This window comes from Passer domesticus, chromosome 32 (genome assembly GCF_036417665.1).
Source record: "Passer domesticus isolate bPasDom1 chromosome 32, bPasDom1.hap1, whole genome shotgun sequence".
Taxonomy (NCBI): domain Eukaryota; kingdom Metazoa; phylum Chordata; class Aves; order Passeriformes; family Passeridae; genus Passer; species Passer domesticus.
This window is the reverse complement of record NC_087505.1, coordinates 1,240,453-1,260,914: the sequence shown is the minus strand read 5'-3', so window position 1 is coordinate 1,260,914 and position 20,462 is coordinate 1,240,453. Positions and strand designations below refer to the sequence as shown.

General features: G+C 50.0%; 2 protein-coding genes across 2 annotated transcripts in view; one reads left to right on the top strand and one right to left on the bottom strand.

Moving 5' to 3' along the window:
- The first annotated feature begins 45 nt into the window (after nt 1–45).
- RNF115 (ring finger protein 115) lies at nt 46–13,246 on the top strand. The gene is given in 11 exon segments (XM_064401459.1): nt 46–154; nt 156–319; nt 322–416; nt 2,881–2,939; nt 3,596–3,647; nt 5,664–5,890; nt 7,614–7,685; nt 7,787–7,859; nt 7,937–8,030; nt 10,852–10,967; nt 12,176–13,246. Coding segments are annotated over 11 exon segments (1,146 nt in total). The 5' UTR covers nt 46–71; the 3' UTR covers nt 12,287–13,246.
- Nucleotides 12,573–20,462, bottom strand: part of ITGA10 (integrin subunit alpha 10) — a 30,114-nt gene continuing 22,224 nt past the window's right edge. Inside the window, 7 exon segments of the mRNA XM_064401460.1 lie at nt 12,573–14,617; nt 16,088–16,201; nt 17,295–17,387; nt 18,356–18,469; nt 19,750–19,833; nt 19,909–20,022; nt 20,123–20,207. Of these exon segments, the coding sequence (XP_064257530.1) occupies nt 14,549–14,617; nt 16,088–16,201; nt 17,295–17,387; nt 18,356–18,469; nt 19,750–19,833; nt 19,909–20,022; nt 20,123–20,207 (673 nt within the window). The 3' untranslated portion in view covers nt 12,573–14,548.

Genomic DNA, 20,462 nt, shown 5'->3' with positions numbered 1-20,462 from the left:
CCCGGTGCTCCCCGCCGCCCTCAGCGCCCGGCGCGGCCTAGGCCGCCATCACCGCCGCCATCACCGCCGCCATGACAACGGCCCCGCGCCGCCTCCACTTCCTGTTGCGTCACTTCCGCTGCCGCCACCCGGCGCCGCTAGGCTGCCAATGGGAGGCTCCCACCAGGGGGCGCCACGCCGCGGCGCGCCCCGCTGGGGCCGCTCTATCCCGCCCGCCCGCGCTTTGTAGAATGGGCGCGGAGCAGACGAGTTCGCCGGAAGTGCGGGGCCGCTCTGCGCCGCGCTCGCTGCTCTGGGAGGAGTGACGGCAGCGGCGGCCGTGAGGGAAGATGGCGGAGGCGGCGGCGGCGGCGGCGGTGCAGCAGCACCGGTTCTTTTGCCACAGCTGCAAGGGCGAGGTCAGCCCCAAGCTGCCGGTGAGCCCCGGGAAGGGAGGCTCGGAGAGGGGCAGCCCCGAGCGGGGAGGGCCGGGGGGAGCGGGGGCAGGGGCAGGGGTGATGCCCCAATGGCTCCCCTGAGGGAGGGGGGAGCTGCAGCCCCCGAAGTTGTTCCCACACGGAGCAGGAGATTCCCTGAGGAATGTCCTGGTCCCGATGGAAGGGGATCGTTCCGGAACCCTCGTTCCGTTCCCGTCCCGCTCTGCTCGGCCGGCGGAGAGGGGGTTGTCCATTACTGCTGAATTGTCCCGGGGAAAATCCAGGGAATTGTCCCGGGGAAAATCCAGGGAATTATCTCAGTTCCTGGGAATAATCCAGGGAAATATCCCAAGGAAAATCCAGGGAATTATCCCAGCTCCTGGAAATAATACAGGGAATTATCCCGGGGAAAATCAAGGGAATTATCTCAGTTCCTGGGAATAATACAGGGAATTATCCCAAGGAAAATCCAGGGAATTGTCCCAATTCCTGGGAATAATCCCTGGAAATATCTCAGGGAAAATCCAGGGAATTATCCCAGGTCCTGGGTATATCCCAAGGAAAATGCAGGGAATTATTCCAAGGAAAATCCAGGGAATTATCCCAGTTCCTGGGAATAATACAGGGAGAATCCAGGGAATTATCCCGGGGAAAATCCAGGGAATTATCCCAGTTCCTGGGAATGATACAGGGAAATATCCCAGGGAAAATCCAGGGAATTATCCCAAGGAAAATCCAGAAAATTATCCCAATTCCTGGGAATAATCCCTGGAAATATCCCGGGGAAAATCCAGGGAATTATCCCAGCTCCGGGAAATAATACAGGGAAATATCCCAAGGAAAATCCAGGGAATTATCCCAGAGAAAATCCAGGGAATTATCCTAAGGAAAATCCCTGCAATTTTCCCAATTCCTGGGAATGATCCAGGGAAATATCCCAAGGAAAATCCAGGGAATTATCCCGGGGAAAATCAAGGGAATTATCTCAGTTCCTGGGAATAATCCCTGGAAATATCTCAGGGAAAATCCATGGAATTATCCCGGGGAAAATCAAGGGAATTATCTCAGCTCCTGGGAATAATCCAGGGAAATATCCCAAGGAAAATCCAGGGAATTATCCCAGCTCCTGGAAATAATACAGGGAAATATCCCATGGAAAATCCAGGGAATTATCTCAGTTCCTGGGAATAATCCCTGGAAATATCTCAGGGAAAATCCAGGGAATTATCCCAGGTCCTGGGTATATCCCAAGGAAAATGCAGGGAATTATTCCAAGGAAAATCCAGGGAATTATTCCAAGGAAAATCCAGGGAATTGTCCTAAGGAAAATCCCTGCAATTTTCCCAGTTCCTGGGAATGATCCAGGGAATTATCCCGGGGAAAATCCAGGGAATTATCCCAATTCCTGGGAATAATCTCTGGAAATAACTCAGGGAAAATCCACGGAATTATCCTGGGGAAAATCAAGGGAATTATCCCAGTTCCTGGGAATATCCCAAGGAAAATCCAGGGAATGATCCCCGGGAAAATCAAGGGAATTATCCCAGGGAAAATGAAGGGAATTATCCCAGTTCCTGGGAATATCCCAAGGAAAATCCAGGGAATTATCCCCAGGAAAATCAAGGGAATTATCCCAGGGAAAATGAAGGGAATTATCCCAGTTCCTGGGAATAATACAGGGAAAATCCAGGGAATGATCCCAAGGAAAATCCCTGCAATTTTCCCAGTTCCTGGGAATGATACAGGGAATTATCCCAAGGAAAATCCAGGGAATGATCCCCAGGAAAATCCAGGGGATCTGCAGGATCCCACCCGCCATCTGTTCCCCTTCCCTCCCTGCAGAGTTCTTTATCCCAAATTCCATTTTTATCTCTCTCCAGCTCCTGGCTGCCAAGCTGAGGCTTTCCATATGGACTCCAGCAGCAAAAATAGTCCAAAAATAAAAATATCCCAACGCTTCCAGGGATGCACCAGCACCCACCTGCTGCTGGTGATGGGAAAATTTCATCCAACCCCCAAAAAAAAATGATCCAAAAATTCAAAAGTCTCCTCCAGGATTTGGATTTGGGAGGAGCTCCCACGAAACCCACGCTGAAAATTTGGATTATTGCAATAAAAAGTCTTGGATGCTCCCAGTTCCTGGGATGTGGGGAGATCCATGAGAATCTTTTTTTTGGGTTTTTTTTTTCTTCAATCTGGGATAAAACTGGGAATGGGAATAGGGAAGATTTTTCTTCTTGGAAGGAATTTTGTTCCTGGCCTCTGCATTCAATTTTCCTGTCTGCTGCCCAAATTTCAGGGGATTTTCTGATTTTTTTCAGATTTTTTTCTGATTTTTTTCAGATTTTTTGCTGTTGTTTTGAGCTCCGTGGCATCTGGGATCAGGAATCTTCCTGAAGGGGAAGATTTTTCTTTAGAATTTCAAAGTTTTTGGGTTTAATTTCCACTCTTTTTGTCTTCCCAGGAGTACACCTGCCCTCGCTGCGAGTCTGGCTTCATCGAGGAAGTCACTGATGATTCCAGGTACCAGAAAATCCAGGGATATTCCATTTATAACAGGGAGATTCCGTGTGAAAAATGCTATTTTTGCTCTTTTTTTCATGTATTTTTCCTCTTTTTTCTTTTACAAAAAAAAAAACAAACAAAAAAACCCAACCTTTTTTTTGTCTTCTTGATATTTTTATCCTTTTTGGGGTTTTTTTTTCCCTTCTTGATTTTTTTCTTACCATTTTTAGTATTTAGGAATTAAAAAACCTGTGGGTTTTTTTTTCCTAAAGAAAATAAAATTATTAGTATTTTTTAGTATTTAGGGAAAAAATATTTTTTCATTATTTTTGGTGCTTGCCCTTTTTTTTATACTTTTTTTTTTGTCTTTTTTCCCTCTTTTTAATATTTTTCTTACTGTTTTTAATATTTAGGGGAAAAAAAATCCCTTTTCATTATTTTTTGTGTTTGCCCTTTTTTAACATTTTTAATCAATTTTTTCCCCTTTTTCTTTTTTTTTTATTACCCTTTTTATGGAAAGAAAAAAAAAACCTTTTAATTTTTTATTTTTAACCATTTTCCCTCTATTTTTTTAACCCTTTCTGGGGATATTTCAGCAAACACAGGAGGGATTTGGGAAACACAGAGGGGAATTTTAGGAATAATCCCTGCCCTCATTTTCCTCTTTTTCCCAGTTTTTTTGACAGCAATTCCCTGGACGACAGCCCCTCCTCTCAGTTCTCAGAGGTGAGTTTTCCCTTTTTTTCCCTCTTTTCCTGAGAATTTCCAGGATTTGGGGGAGTTTTTCTCCCCCAAATTGGCATTTGAGAGGAAGATGAGGATTCAGGGAAGAGCCTTGCCCTGGTGCTGGCAGATCCTGGGAATTTTTGGGATGCTCAGCCAGGTGTGGAGTCTCTCCCTGCTCCCAGATTTTTCAGAATTTTTCCATTTTAAAATCTGAATTTGTAGGGAATTCACTCAATCCTGAGCCAAAAATGGGGTCACCAAACAGTCAGAATTCCAAGCTGGATCCTTCCTTCCCTGCTCCAGGCATCCAGCTGGGTCCCTCCCCCTCTTCTTCTGGATCCATTTCTCCAAAATATTGCTTGGAGATCAGTTTGTGTCCTGGAAATTCCTGAGTTTCAGAGAGATCCAGTGGGAAAGGGCTGGGAATCCAGTGGGGAAAGGGCTGATCCTCTGGAATTCCAGTGGGAAAAGGGCTGGGAATCCAGTGGGAAAAAGCTGATCCTCTGGAAATCCAGTGGGAAAAGGGCTGATCCTCTGGAATTCCAGGGGGAAAGGGCTGATCCTCTGGAATTCCAGGGGGAAAGGGCTGATCCCCTAGAAATCCAATGGGAAAAGGGTTGATCCTGTGGGAATCCAGTAGGAAAAGGGCTGGGAATCCTGTGGGAAAAAGCTGATCCTCTGGAATTCCAGTGGGAAAAGGACTGATCATCTGGAATTCCAGGGGGAAAAGGGCTGGAAATCCAGGGGAAAAGGGCTGATCCTCCGGAATTCCAGGGGGAAGGATTGATCCTTTGGGAATCCAGTGGGAAAAGGGCTGGGAATCCAGTGGAAAAGGGGCTGATCCTCTGGAATTCCAGTAGGAAAAGGGCTGATCCTGTGGGAATCCAGTAGGAAAAGGGCTGGGAATCCTGTGGGAAAAAGCTGATCCTCTGGAATTCCAGTGGGAAAAGGGCTGATCGTCTGGAATTCCAGTGGGAAAGGATTGATCCTTTGGGAATCCAGTGGGAAAAGGGCTGATCCTCTGGAATTCCAGGGGAAAAGGGCTGATCCTCTGGAATTCCAGGGGAATTGCCTCCAGGAAAAGGCTGCCCCAGTATCCCAACCCTCAGATTGTATCCAGGTAGGAACCCTTGGCTCCTCCCCCCGCCCACAGCACCTCCCAATGACATCACGGAATTTCATCAGCCACGCAGCGACACTCAATTAACAGAGCGAATAATTAATTACAGACCAGCCCAACCACCCAATTAACACCAGGGAAAAGGGCTGATCCTCTGGAAATCCATTGGGAAAAGGGCTGATCCTCTGGAAATCTAATGGGAAAAGCATTGATCCTCTGGAATTCCAGGGGGAAAGGGTTGATCCTTTGGGAATCCAGTGGGAAAAGGGCTGATCCACTGGAAATCCAGGGGAAAAGGGCTGATCCTCTGGAATTCCAGTGGGAAAAGGGCTGATCCTGTGGGAATCCAGTGGGAAAAGGGCTGGGAATCCAGTGGGAAAAGGGCTGATCCTCCGGAATTCCAGGGGGAAGGATTGATCCTTTGGGAATCCAGTGGGAAAAGGGCTGATCTTCTGGAATTCCAGTGGAAAAAGGGCTGAGAATCCAGTGGGAAAAGGGCTGATCCTCTGGAAATCTAATGGGAAAAGCATTGATCCTCCGGAATTCCAGGGGGATATGGGCTGATCCTTTGGGGATCCAGGGGGAAAAGGGCTGGGAATCCAGTGGGAAAAGGGCTGATCCTCTGGAATTCCAGTGGGAAAAGGGCTGGGAATCCATTTGAAAAGGGCTGATCCTCTGGAATTCCAGGGGAATTTCCTCCAGGAAAAGGCTGCCCCAGTATCCCAACCCTCAGATTGTATCCAGGTAGGAACCCTTGGCTCCTCCCACAGCACCTCCCAGTGACATCACGGAATTTCATCAGCCACGCAGCGACACTCAATTAACAGAGCGAATAATTAATTACAGACCAGGCCAACCACCCAATTAACACCGGCTAATTACCCCGCCTCTAACAGCTCTGGGACCACCTGGACCACGCGATGTTCTTCCCGGATTTCCGGCCCTTCCTGAGCGGCGCCTCCCTGGACGCCGAGGGCAGGGACGTGGACCGGGGTCCCCCGGCCGAGCTTTGGGGTCCCCCGGCCGAGTTTTGGGGTCCCGGCCGCCCCCCACGGCTGCCCGTGGCCCGCAGGTACCGGGCACGGGGCAGCTCCCGGCCCGAGCGCTCGCCCGCCATCGAGGGGTGAGCCAGAGGGGCGGGGGCAGGAGGGGGAAGGGGGTGGGAAAGGGGGTTTGGGGTTTGGGAAAAGTGTGGGTTTGGGAAAAATCTGGGGTTGGAAAGGGGTTTTTGGGGTTTGGGAAGGGGGTTTGGGGTGGGAAAGGGGGTTTTTGGGGTTTGGGAAGGGGGTTTTGGGGTTTGGAAAAAATCTGGGTTTGGGAAAACTGGGTTTGGAAAGGGGGTTTGGGAAAATTGGGGTTGGAAAGGGGTTTTTAGGGTTGGAAAGGGGTTTTTGGGGTTTGGAAAAATTTGCTATGGAAAGGGGTTTTTGGGATTTGGAAAGGGGTTTTTGGGGTTTGGGAAAATTGGGTTTGGGAAGGGGTTTTTGGGGTTTGGGAAGGGGGCTTGGGGTTTGGGAAAATTGGGGTTGGAAAGGGGTTTGGGAAAATTGGGGTTGGAAAGGGGTTTGGGAAAATTGGGGTTGGAAAGGGGTTTTTGGGGTTTGGGAAGGGGGCTTGGGGTTTGGGAAGGGGTTTTTGGGGTTTGGGAAAGGGGTTTTTGGGGTTTGGGAAAAATTGGGGTTGGAAAGGGGTTTTTAGGGTTGGAAAGGGGTTTTTGGGGTTTGGGAAAATTGGGGTTGGGAAGGGGTTTTTGGGGTTTGGAAGGGGGTTTGGGGTTTGGGAAGGGTTTTTGGGGTTTGGAAAGGGGTTTTTGGGGTTTGGGAAGGGGGTTTTGGGGTTTGGGAAGGGGGTTTTGGGGTTTGGGAAGGGGGTTTGGGGTTTGGGAAGGGGGCTTGGGGTTTGGGAAAATTGGGGTTGGAAAGGGGTTTTTGGGCTTTGGAAAGGGGTTTTGGGGTTTACTAAAAGGTTTGTGGGGTGGGGGGTTGGGGGGGAGATTTGGGGTAAGAAACGTCGGGTTGGGAATGTTGTGGGGTGGGTGTTGGTGAGAGGGGAGCAGAATTGAAAATAAATGTAGAAATTAAAGTAAGCTTAGATATAAGTTTAGAAATTAGAAATAAATTTAAGAATTAGAAGTAAATTTAGAAATTAGAAGTAAGCTTAGAAATTAGAAATAAGTTTAGAAATTAGGAATAAATTTAGGAATAAGTTTAGAAATTAGGAATAAGTTTAGAAATTAGAAATAAATTTAGGAATTATAAATAAATTTAGAAATAAATAAGTTTAGAAATTAGGAATAAGTTTAGAAATTAGAAATAAATTTAGAAATAAGTTTAGAAATTAAGAATAAGTTTTGAAATTAGAAATAAGTTTGGAGATTAGAAATATATAAGTTTATAATTAGGAATAAGCTTGGAAATTAGAAATAAATTTAGAAATAAGTTTAGAAATTAGAAGTAAGCTTAGAAGTAAGTTTAGAAATTAGAAATAAATTCAGAAATTAGAAGTGATTTTAGAAATAAATTAGAAATAAATTTAGAAATTGGCTTCTGATTGTGATGGGCATGAGCTACAACCCTTCCATTGCCTCACTTTCACCTTTGGAAACAAAATAAAAGTTTTTGAATAAAAGTTTTTGCCAACCCCTCTCAGTTACCCCTGCCTGGGCCAGGAAAAGGGAATTGTCCAACTCTGGTTGGAATTCACCCAGGGATTGTCCCAGCATGAACCACTCACCCCCAGAGCAGCAATTCCTGCTTTTCCTTCCCTTTTTTTTCCCCTCCCACCATTTATTCCCTCCCTCAACTCCTTTTCCCACCTTGTTTTCCTCCCCCTGCCTCGTTCCCCAGGATAATCCAGCAGATCTTCGCCGGCTTTTTTGCCAACTCCGCCATTCCTGGCTCCCAGCACCCCTTCTCCTGGTGGGTACCACCCCCCCAGCCCACCCCAGTGAGCCGTGCCCGCTCTGGGAATCCGGGAATTTGGGGAATTTTGGGAATTTTTGGGGATTTCCCCTTGGCAGGAGCGGGATGCTGCACTCCAGCCCCGGCGATTACGCGTGGGGACAGAGCGGCCTGGACGCCATCGTCACCCAGGTGAGGGGCAGCCGTGCCAGGGGGGCAGCTCCAGGGGCACCTGCCCACACCTGAGCGTGGCATTGTCCTCTGCACAGCTCCTGGGACAGCTGGAGAACACGGGGCCGCCGCCAGCAGACAAGGAGAGGATCTCCTCGCTGCCCACCGTGCCCGTGACGCAGGAGCAAGTCGGTGGGTGGCTGCCAAAGCCACAGCCAGGGGCACGGGGGTCCCAGTTGGGCACCCTGAGGTCCCTCCTTGGCACCCTGAGCTCCCTTTGTCACCCTGAGCTCTGTCACCCTGAGCTCCCTTTGTCACCCTGAGCTCTCTGTGACACCCTGAGCTCTCTGTGACACCCTGAGCTCCCTTTGTCACCCTGAGCTCTGTCACCCTGAGCTCCCTTTGTCACCCTGAGCTCTCTTTGGCACCCTGAGCTCTCTTTGTCACCCTGAGCTCTCTGTGACACCCTGAGCTCTGTCACCCTGAGCTCCCTTTGTCACCCTGAGCTCTCTGTGACACCCTGAGCTCTGTCACCCTGAGCTCCCTTTGTCACCCTGAGCTCTCTGTGACACCCTGAGCTCTGTCACCCTGAGCTCCCTTTGTCACCCTGAGCTCTCTGTGACACCCTGAGCTCTCTGTGACACCCTGAGCTCCCTTTGTCACCCTGAGCTCTGTCACCCTGAGCTCCCTTTGTCACCCTGAGCTCTCTTTGGCACCCTGAGCTCTCTTTGTCACCCTGAGCTCTCTGTGACACCCTGAGCTCTGTCACCCTGAGCTCCCTTTGTCACCCTGAGCTCTCTGTGACACCCTGAGCTCTGTCACCCTGAGCTCCCTTTGTCACCCTGAGCTCTCTGTGACACCCTGAGCTCTGTCACCCTGAGCTCCCTTTGTCACCCTGAGCTCTCTGTGACACCCTGAGCTCTCTGTGACACCCTGAGCTCCCTTTGTCACCCTGAGCTCCCTTTGTCACCCTGCACCCTTCTCCAGAGTGTTTGGGGAGTCCTAAAATGTGCCATTCTGACTCTTCCCCTCCCCATGATGATGATTTCCCCCTCCCCACGATAATTTCCCCCTCCCCACAATAATTTTCCCCTCCCCATGATGGTTTTTTTCCCCTCCCCATGATGATTTTCCTGTCCCCATGATTTTCCCATGATGTTTTCTTTCCCCTCCCCACGATGATTTTCCCATCCCTATTATGTTTTTTCCCCTCCCCATGATGATTTCCCCCTCCCCACGATGATTTTTTTCCCCTCCTCACAATGATTTTCCCCTCCCCATCATGGTTTTTTTCCCCTTCTCATGATGATTTCCCCTCTCCATGATGTTTTTTTACCCCTCCCCATGATTTCCCCCTCCCCGTTATGTTTTTTTCCCCTCCCCACGATGGTTTTTTTTCCCCTCCCCATGATAATTTCCCCCTCCCCACAATGATTTTCCCCTCCCCACAATGTTTTTTTTCCCCTCCCAATGATAATTTTCCCCTCCCCATTATGTTTTTTTCCCCTCCCAATGATAATTTTCCCCTCTCCATTATGTTTTTTTCCCCTCCCCATGATGATTTTCCCCTCCCTACGATGATTTTCCCCTCCCAAATCCCTGGTTTTGCTCTCAACCCCTCCTTCCCTCTCAGACCAGCTCTCCCCACGCTCTGCTCTGGAATTGCCATGGAATTCTGCCTGGGAGGTGTCTCAGAGCAATCCTGGCTTTGCAGTCCAAAATCCCATGAATTTTTCAGCCCAGGATCCCTCCCCTCCCGGAACCCAACTCCTCCATTGTGGTCAAAGCAGACAATTCCACCCAGGACATTTTTATCCTGTGGTTTTCCACACCCTCCTGTCCTCCTCTTTTCTGGGAAGCCGAGGAGCAGCTGCAGTTCCACGTGGCTGAGCCCACAGAGAGGCCAGAAATCATGGAATTCTGAATATCCAAGGATCCCCGGGGTCACCAAAGGAGCTCAGGGGTTCCTCGATCCCTGGGTGCTCCATCCCCCATGGATTTTGTGTGGATGGATCATGGCAGGAATTCCTTGATCCCTGGATGAGCTCATGTGCCCAGAGGATTTTGTGTGGATGGATCCTGGCAGGAATTCCTTGATTCCCTGATTCCCTGGCAGGATTCCCTTGATCCCTGTCAGGAATTCCTTGATCCCTGTCAGGATTCCCTTGATTCCTTGATTCCCTGTCAGGAATTCCTTGATCCCTATCAGGATTCCTTGATCCCTGTCAGGAATTCCTTGATCCCTGTCAGGATTCCTTGATTCCTGTCAGGAATTCCTTGATCCCTGTCAGGATTCCCTTGATCCCTGTCAGGAATTCCTTGATCCCTGTCAGGATTCCTTGATCCCTGTCAGGAATTCCTTGATCCCTGTCAGGATTCCTTGATTCCTGTCAGGAATTCCTTGATCCCTGTCAGGAATTCCCTGATTCCCTGTCAGGATTCCCTTGATCCCTGTCAGGAATTCCTTGATCCCTGTCAGGAATTCCTTGATCCCTGGCAGGAATTCCTTGATCCCTGTCAGGATTCCCTTGATCCCTGTCAGGAATTCCTTGATCCCTGTCAGGAATTCCTTGATCCCTGGCAGGATTCCCTTGATCCCTGTCAGGATTCCCTTGATCCCTGTCAGGAATTCCTTGATCCCTGTCAGGAATTCCTTGATCCCTGGCAGGATTCCCTTGATCCCTGGCAGGATTCCCTTGATCCCTGTCAGGATCCCTTGATCCCTGGATGAGCTCATGTTCCCAGAGGATTTTGGATGGATGATGGATGGATGGATGGATCCTGTCAGGAATTCCTTGATCCATGTCAGGATTCCTTGATCCCTGTCAGGATCCCTTGATCCCTGGCAGCATTTCCTTCCCTCCATCCTCCACCAACCACCCACAAACCCCAGCACCCCCCTTCCTGCCGCGACCCCTTTACTCCCCCCACCCCCCACCCTGAGCCGACCCCACAGAAGCCCCTCCCCATCCCCGATCCCTTTTTCCTGGCCCTGACTCCCTGTTTTCCACAGACACAGGGCTGGAGTGCCCCGTGTGCAAGGAGGATTACACCGTGGCCGAGCAGGTCCGGCAGCTCCCCTGCAACCACGTCTTCCACAGCAGCTGCATCGTGCCCTGGCTGGAGCTGGTAAAATCCCCCAAAAAAAAATCCTATCTTCATGGTTTGATCTTTTATTTTTGTGTTAGGAGGTGGAATTTTGGGTTTGAGCTCCAATTTCTCATCTGTATTATACACACAATAGAATATATTACATTTATTGGGTGATGAGTTGTGCAATATTCAATTAACAAGCTACAAAATAAACCCTCATTTTCTCTTGAAGGTCTTTAAGGCCAAAATGTCCAATTAAGGATTGACACTTCAATTATTTGTGTTTTTAACCTAATAACTAGGTTAAAATGCAGACTTTTCTAATTTATTATTTATTTCTAATTAATTATTTCTAACTACTCAAGCTTACAAAAAAGAAGGTGAAAAACCAAGCCCGCAATGCAGACTTTTATAATTAATTATTTCTGACTACTCAAACTTACAAAGAAGAAGGTGAAAACCCAAGCCCGCAATGCAGACTTTTCTAATTAATTATTCCTTACTAATTAATTATTTCTGACTACTCAAGCTTACAAAAAAGAAGGTGAAAAACCAAGCCCGCAATGCAAACTTTTCTAATTAATTATTTTTTTCTAATTAATTATTTCTAACTATTCAAACTTACAAAGGTGAAAAACCAAGCCCGCAATGCAGACTTTTATAATTAATTATTTCTAATTAATTATTTCTAACTACTCAAACTTACAAAGAAGAAGGTGAAAAACCAAGCCCGCAATGCAAACTTTTCTAATTAATTCTGTTTTTCTAATTAATTATTTCTAACTACTCAAACTTACAAAAAAGGTGAAAAACCAAGCCCGCAATGCAAACTTTTCTAATTAATTATTTTTTTCTAATGAATTATTTCTAACTATTCAAACTTACAAAGGTGAAAAACCAAGCCCGCAATGCAGACTTTTCTAATTCATTTTTTCTAATTAATTATTTCTAATTAATTATTTCCAACTACTCAAACTCATAAAGAAGAAAGTGAAAAACTTCCTAAAACTAAACTAATTGTCCTAAAATTTCTATTTTGCCTCACAAATATTAAATATAAACATAAATTACTGCATGCTCAAACCTTAAACTCGAATTTTTCCGCCCCGATCTTCAGCGTTAGGAAAAAAATTTGGAATTTTTCTCCACGCCTTCATGTCAAACCTCACATTTCCTTGTTGGATCAGCACAGAAAATTTAAATTTTCAGCATTTTGGGGTAAAAACTTTGTGTTTCCCCCACAGCATGACACGTGTCCTGTGTGCAGGAAGAGCCTGAAGGGCGAAGATTCCAGCAGGCAAATCCCAAACCCCGACTCCTCCGACAGCCCCGTGCAGGAGAGATGGACTTTCTGACCCTCCTGAAAAGTTCTGGAACATTCCAGAAGCTTCCAGAGGCATCCCAGACTCGAGGTGTACATTGAGAATTCCAACAAACCCCCCCCTTGAGTAGCAGGAATTTGGGGGCCCGCCCTGTGGGATTGCGGCACCGAGCGCTCTCCTCCCAGGAATTTCTCCTTCTGCTCCACGGAATTGCCTCGTTAGCCCTAAATTGGGGGATTTTTGGGAGTGATTTGATTTCATTTTTTTTTGTAGCAGGAAAGGTTTGGTTGGTTTTTGGGTTTGGTTTTTGATCCAAAGAGGGGCTCCCAGTCCCCCCTCGTCGCCTTCTCTGGAAAAAGGTTGGGGTAAAAAAAAGGGGATTTTTGGGATCTTCCTGCACTCCAGGAGATTGGAATTGCAGCCACGAGAGATTTTTATTGCCCCGTTTTGGGATGGAATCCTTGGGGGTCTGTGAAATCATGGCAGGTGGGAGAAGGAAGGTTCTGGAAGCCTTCCTTAGGGGGGGGTTGGACCCTCAGGAGCCCCCGGGAAAGGCTCTGGGGACGCTGTGGTATCAGGAATGCTCTGAGCAGGATTTTGGCTCATCCTGGACTATTTTTGGGGTTGATTTGGGGTTTTTCTGACCCTTTTCCACGTTGCCTGTGGCCCCAGGTGTGTCCAAACCCCCCCACGAGTCATTCCAGGCAGGAATTCTGGACCACTCCCCCCCCCATAACTTAAGGAAACTCTTTCTTTTTCCTGATGATTTGGTGGTTTTGGGGGTTTTGTTTCCCATTTCCTGTGACTTTTCCAGGTCTGAATCCTGGGATTTTCCTCATCCTCGTGGGATCCACTGGCTGCCCTTTGGGGGGGGACGTTGTGACCCCCCTCCCACGTTCCCAAACCCCTTGGGCTCAGTGGTTCCACACCCACGTGGATTTAATTCCTGATTTTTCTTTGCTCTTCCGTCCAATAAAGGCCTTTCTCAATGAATTCCCATTCCCAAATCATCCTTGGAGCTGGGAAATTGGGGCAGGAGCTTGGGAGGGGGCAGAAATGAGCTCAGAAAAAGCTTTTTTGGGAAGGAAAACCCCGATTTGCTCAGTTTTCCCCCAAGGTTGGGGATCCCAACACCTCCTGGACACTTTGTCCCTGTCCTCCCTCCCTGCCCTGGGACACCCCAATCCTAGGACAGGCCTGGATCTACAAAATTAGGAAAATTCAGCTGGATTTATAAATTTATCCCAGTGCTTTTCTCTTCTCCAGCATTTCCAGCTGCCCTGGTGATGGGGATTTCTGGAGGGGGTCAGAAATTTCCCTTTTTCCACTTCTTTTCCCCACTCATTTCCTGCTTCCACTTCTTCCCTCTTCCACATCCTGCTGGAAATCAGGAATTCCAAGATTCCTGATCCTCAAAATCCTGGATTTGAGCCTGGCTTTGAGTCTGGATTTGAGCCTGGTTTTGAGCCTGGATTTGACCAGGATTTGACCAGGATTTGAGCAGGATTTGAGCCTGGATTTGACCTGGATTTGAGCCTAGATTTGAGCCTGGCTTTGACCTGGATTTGACCAGATTTGACCTGGATTTGACCAGGATTTGACCTGGATTTGAGCCTAGATTTGGGCCTGGATTTGGCCTGGATTTGACTTGGCTTTGACCTGGTTTTGAGCCTGGTTTTGAACCTGGATTTGAGCCTGCATTTGATCAGGATTTGAGCCTAGATTTGGCCTGGCTTTGACCAGGATTTGAGCCTAGATTTGGGCCTGGATTTGACCAGGATTTGACCTGGATTTGAGCCTGGATTTGGCCTGGGATTGAGCCTGGCTTTGACCAGGTTTTGAGCCTGGCTTTGAGCCTGGATTTGAGCCTGGCTTTGACCTGGCTTTGACCAGGATTTGAGCCTGGATTTGGCCTGGATTTGACCAGGATTTGAGCCTGGCTTTGAGCCTGGATTTGACCTGGCTTTGACCAGGATTTGAGCCTGGCTTTGACCTGGCTTCGAGCAGGGGCTGGGGTTTGGATCTCCCCCTCCCTCTGTGTCCCATCTGGGATCATTCCAGGTTTTCCCCCTGGATGAAGGAACATTCCAGCTGCCAGCAGTTCCCCAGGCTGCAGCTTTATTGCTGGAGCTGCTCCATTCCAGGCCGTTCCCGCTTCTCCCACGCCCAGCTGTCCCCTGCTCCATCCTCGGGGGGCTCCAGCGCGTCCTTGTCATCCCTGCACCGATCCCAAACCTTGGGACGTGGCCCAGAGGGTCACGGGGATGTCCTTGTGCCACCAGCAGAGCTGTCACCTCAGTGCTCTTCGTCCTCATCCTCCTCATCCTCCTGCCGGGAGGGCTTCGGGTGGGAGAAGAATCCGAGCTGGGGGGAAAAGAGGGATGGGAATGGGAATGGGAAATGGGGAATGGGGAATGGGGAATGGGAATGGGGAATGGGAATGGAAAATGGAAAACAGGGAATGGACCCTTCCCTCCCCCAGGGTGACACTGTGACCCTCCCAAAGTGACACTGTGACCCTCCCAAAATGGCATCCTCATCCTCCTCCTCCTCCTCTTCCTCCCAGGAGGGTTTTGGGTGGAAGAATCCCGGGTGGGGGAGAGGAGGGATGGGAATGGGGAATGGGGAATGGAAATGGGAAATGGGGAATGGGGAATGGGAATGGGGAATGGACCCGTCCCTCCCTCAGGGTGACACCGTGACCCTCCCAAGGTGACAACATCCTCATCCTCCTCCTCCTCCTCCCGGGAGGGATTTGGGTGGGAGAAGAATCCGAGCTGGGGGAGAGGAGGGATGGGAATGGGGATGGGAAATGGGAATGGGGAATGGGGAATGGGAAATGGGGATGGAAAATGGAAAACAGGGAATGGACCCGTCCCTCCCCCAGGGTGACACTCCCAGAGTGACATCGTGACCCTCCCAAGGTGACACCGTGACCCTCCCAAGGTGACAACATCCTCATCCTCCTCCTCCTCCTGGGAGGGCTTTGGGTGGGAGGAGAATCCCAGCTGGGGGAGAGGAGGGATGGGAATGGGGAATGGGGAATGGGGATGGAAAATGGAAAACAGGGAATGGACCCGTCCCTCCCCCAGGGTGACACTGTGACCCTCCCAAAGTGACATTGTGACCCTCCCAAGGTGACAACATCCTCCTCCTCCTCCTCCTGGGAGGGCTTTGGGTGGGAGGAGAATCCCAGCTGGGGGAGAGGAGGGGTGGGAATGGGGAATGGGAATGGGAAATGGGGAATGGGGAATGGGAATGGGAATGGGGAATGGGAATGGGAATGGGGAATGGGAATGGGAAATGGGAATGGGGAATGGGGAATGGGAATGGGGAATGGGAATGGGAATGGGGAATGGGAATGGGAAATGGGAATGGGGAATGGGGAATGGGGAATGGGGAATGGGAATGGGGAATGGGAATGGGAATGGGGAATGGGAATGGGAAATGGGAATGGGGAATGGGGAATGGGGAATGGGGAATGGGAATGGGAATGGGGAATGGGAATGGGAAATGGGAATGGGGAATGGACCCTTCCCTCCCCCAGGGTGACACTGTGACCCTCCCAAGGTGACACCATGCCCCCTCCCCTCATTGTCACCCCAAGGTGCCACTGTGCCCCGCCCTCAGTGTCACCCCAAGGTGCCACCGTGCCCAACCCTAGTGTCACCACTCAATGCCATCGTGCTCCCACTCAGTGTCACCCCAAGGTGCCATCATGCCCCCCTTGGTGCCACTGTGCTCCCCCTCATTGTCACCCCTGGGTGTCCCCCCTGGGTGCCCGGTGTCCCCCCCGGTGCCACCCCCGGGTGCCACCCCCGGGTGCCCCCTCACCCTCCAGAGGCCCAGGCTGAGCAGGGCCAGCAGCAGGAGCCCCCCCAGGGCGCTGCCCCCCAGGATCCAGAGGGACACGGGCACGCGGCGGCCCCGCAGCACCTCCAGCACCAGCTGGGGAAATGGGGGAAAAAATGGGGATTTGGGGGGAAAAATGGGGATTTTGGGGGGGGAAATGGGGATTTTGGGGGGGAAAATGGGGATTTTGGGGGGGAAAATGGGGATTTTGGGGGGGGAAATGGGGATTTGGGGAGGAGAAATGGGGAATTGGGGGGAAGAATGGGAAATTGGGGGGGAAAAACAGGAAAGTGGGAGGGGAAATGGGGATTTGGGGGGGAAAAAATGGAATTTTGGGGGGGGAATGGGAATTTTGGGGATAAAAATGGGAAATTGGGGGAGGAAGAATGGGAAATTGGGGGGAAAAATGGGAAATTGGGGGGGGAAATGGGGATTTGGGGGGGAATGGGGATTTGGGGGGAAAATGGGGATTTGGGGGGAAAAATGGGAAATTGGGGGGAAGAATGGGGATTTGGGGGATAAAAATGGGAAATTGGGGGGAAAAAAATGGGGATTTTTGTGGGTAAAATGGGGATTTGAGGGGGAAAAAATTGGAATTTTGGGGGAAAAAATTGGAATTTTGGGGATAAAAATGGGAAATTGGGGGGGGGAAATGGGAAATTGGGGGAAAATGGGAAATTGGGGGAAAAATGGGGATTTTGGGGGAAAAAATGGGGATTCTGGGGGGAAAAATGGGGATTTGGGGAAAAATGTGAAATTGGGGGGGGGAATGGGGATCTAGGGGAAAAAATGGGGATTTAGGGGGGATAAAAATGGGGATTTGGGGCGGAATGGGGATTTTGGGGGGGAAAATAGGGAATTTGGGGGGGGAAATGGGGAATTGAGGGGGGAAAAAGGGGGATTTGGGGGGGGGGAAATGGGGAAATTGGGAGAAAAATGGGGGAAAATGGGAATTTTGGGGGAAAAAATGGGAAAATGGGGGGGAAAAATGGGGATGGGGGAACAGGGAATTTGGGAGGGAAAAACCAGGATTGAGGGATGGGGAAAGAGGGAAATTTGGGGAGGGAAACAGGGATGAGGGGGGGAAATGGGAATTTGGGGGGGGGGGGGAATGGGAATTTGGGGGGGGAAAATTGGAATTTGGGGAGGGAACCAGGGATGGGGGGATGGGGAGCTGGGGGGGTCCCACCTCCCTGCGCTGAGCCCCCTCCTCCAGCACCAGCAGCCCCCCCCCGACCCCCAGCCAGACGCTGCTGACGATCCTCAGGCTCCGGAATTTCAGCTGGGAATGGGGAAAAATGGGAAAAAAACAGACAGCAGGGCACGGATTGGAGCAGAAAATGAAATAAAGTTAAATTGAATATGTATAAAATTAAAGAAAATAATAATAAAATTAAAGAAAATAATAATAAAGTTAAATAAAACAATAATAAAATTAAATATAATAATGATAAAATTAAATAAAACAATAAAATAAAAAATAATATAATATAACATTAATATAATATAATATAATATAACATTAATATAATATAATATAATATAATATAATATAATATAATATAATATAATATAATATAATTAAATATAATATAATTAAATTGAATATGTATAAAATTAAAGAAAATAATAATAAATGTAAAGAAAATAATAATAAAGTTAAATAAAACAATAATAAAATTAAATATAATAATGATAAAATTAAATTAAACAATAAAATAAAAAATAATATAATATAATATAATATAATATAATATAATATAATATAATATAATATATAATACAATGTAATGTAACAATAAATTTTATAATATATATTTTATAATATAATATAACAATAATTAAATTAAAAACAATACAAATAAAATTAAATGAAGCAACAAAATAAAATTAAAATATAATACATAATAATTATATAGAATTGTTATATATAATTATTAAATATAATATATATTATATATATTATTATATATATAATGATTATATACAACAATAATAAAATTAAATACAATAACATTAAATAAGCTAATAAAATACAATAAAAATAAAACATAATACACTAATAAAATTAACTAAAACAATAACAAAATTAAATAAAACAATATCAAAATTAAATAAAACCATAAAATTACACTACATAATAACACAATAAAATTTAAAACGAACATTTTATTATGATTTTAATAAACACCTAATACTAAAAAGGAACACAAACAATTTTCTGACTCAGTTTCAATGACCTTGGCTCACCGTGCTGAAGAATCTCTCGTGGAGGCTCCTGCGGAGCTGCACGGCGGCGCCGCCGCCCCGGCCCAGCCCGGCCAGGCTGCAGCGCAGCTCCTGGCAGCGGCTGTTGGAGCAGTCCTGGCCACGGGGGAGGGGGGACCCTGAGCCCCAAAGCCCTGAGCCCCCAAACCCCCGGGAGCGTGGGGACCCCTGAGCCCCAAAGCCCTGAGCCCCCAAACCCCCTGGGAGCGTGGGGACCCCTGAGCCCCAAAGCCTTGGGAGCCCCCCAAAACCCCCAAATCCCTGAGCCCCCCAAAGCTCCTGGGAGTGTGGGACCCCCTGAACCCCCAAAACCCCTGGGAGTGCAGGGACCCCCCCCAAAACCCACAAATCCCTGAGCCCCCCAAACCCCTGGGACTGCTGGGGACCCCCTGAGCCCCCCAAATCACCTGGGAGCGTGGGGACCCCTGAGCCCCAAAACCCTGGGAGCCCCCCAAAACCCCTGGGAGCGTGGGGACCCCTGAGCCCCAAATCCCTGGGAGCCCCCCAAATCACCTGGAAATGGTGGGGACCCCCTGAGCCCCCAAATCCCTGAACCCCCAAACCCCTGGGAGCGTGGGGACCCCTGAGCCCCAAAACCCTGGGAGCCCCCCAAAACCCCTGGGAGCGTGGGGACCCCTGAGCCCCAAATCCCTGGGAGCGTGGGACCCTCTGAACCCCAAAACCCTGGGAGCGTGGGACCCCCTGAGCCCCCCAAAACTCCCCCCGAGCCCCCCAAAGCCCCTGGGAGTGTGGGGACCCCCCCCAAAACCCCCAAATCCCTGAGCCCCCAAACCCCCTGGGAGCGTGGGGACCCCTGAACCCCAAAGCCCTGGGAGCCCCCCAAATCACCCGGGAGTGCTGGGGACCCTCTGAGCCCCCAAAACCCCCGGGAGCCCCCCAAAGCCCCTGGGAGTGCTGGGGATCCCCAGAACCCCAAAGCCCCTGGGAGTGTGGGACCCCCTGAGCCCCCCAAAACTCCCCCCGAGCCCCCCAAAGCCCCTGGGAGTGCTGGGGACTCCCCGAGCCCCCAAATCTCCTGGGAGTGTGGGGACCCCCTGAACCCCCAAAGCCCTGAGCCCCCCAACCCCCTGGGAGTGCTGGGGACCCCCCATAACCCCCAAATCCCTGAGCCCCCCAAAGCCCCTGGGAGTGCTGGGGACCCCCTGAGACCCCAAAGCCCTGGGGACCCCCCTAGCCCCCCAAATCCCTGAGCCCCCCAAAGCCCTGGAAATGGTGGGGACCCCCCTGAGCCCCCAAAGCCCTGAACCCCCAAAGCCCCTGGGAGTGTGGGGACTCCCCTAAGCCCCCCAAACCCCCTGGAGTGCTGGGGACCCCCCCAAACCCCCTGGCAGTTTTGGGGACCCCCCCAGCCCTACCAGCCTCTCTGTGCTCGGCAGCTCCTCGGGGGGCACCGGCACCACCGGGGTCCCTTTATCGGGGGGGTGCAGCCTGCAGGTGGCCTGAGGGGGGGGCACGGGGGGGGCTCAGGGGACACGGGGACCCCCCGATGTCCCCCCCGGTGTCCCCCAACTCACGTTGTCGGGCAGCACCTCGGTGACAGCCAGCATGGTGGCCCCGGCGTGGCCCAGCGCGGGCAGGGCCATGTGCAGGGTCACGTTCTCCAGGGGGTAGCACCCCAAATTCTGCACCTGGATTGGGGGGTTTTTTTGGGGGGGGGGGTGAAGCAGGGCTGCCCCCCCCCCGTGCCCATCATCATCATCATCATCATCATCATCCTCATCTGCTCACCTTGACTGCGGTGCTGAACTCGGGGCCGGGGCTGGCGGTGAGGGGGGCCAGGGGGTGAAGCTCGTAGCGGTGCAGGGTGGTGGTGCTGGGGGGGCACGGGGGGGTCACCCCACTCCCTGACCCCCCCTCTGTGACCCCCCTACGCGGGGGGGCCCCTTCCCTGACCCCCCCTCACTCTGCAGGTTGGTGTTTTTGGGGAGGGGGTGCACAGAGGGGTCACATCCATCATGGGTGTCCCCATCAGTGACCCCCCCTCATTCTGCAGGTTGGTGTTTTTTTGGGGGGGGGACACATCCATGGTGGGGGTGTCACCCCCTTCCTGACCCCCCACCTTTGTGAC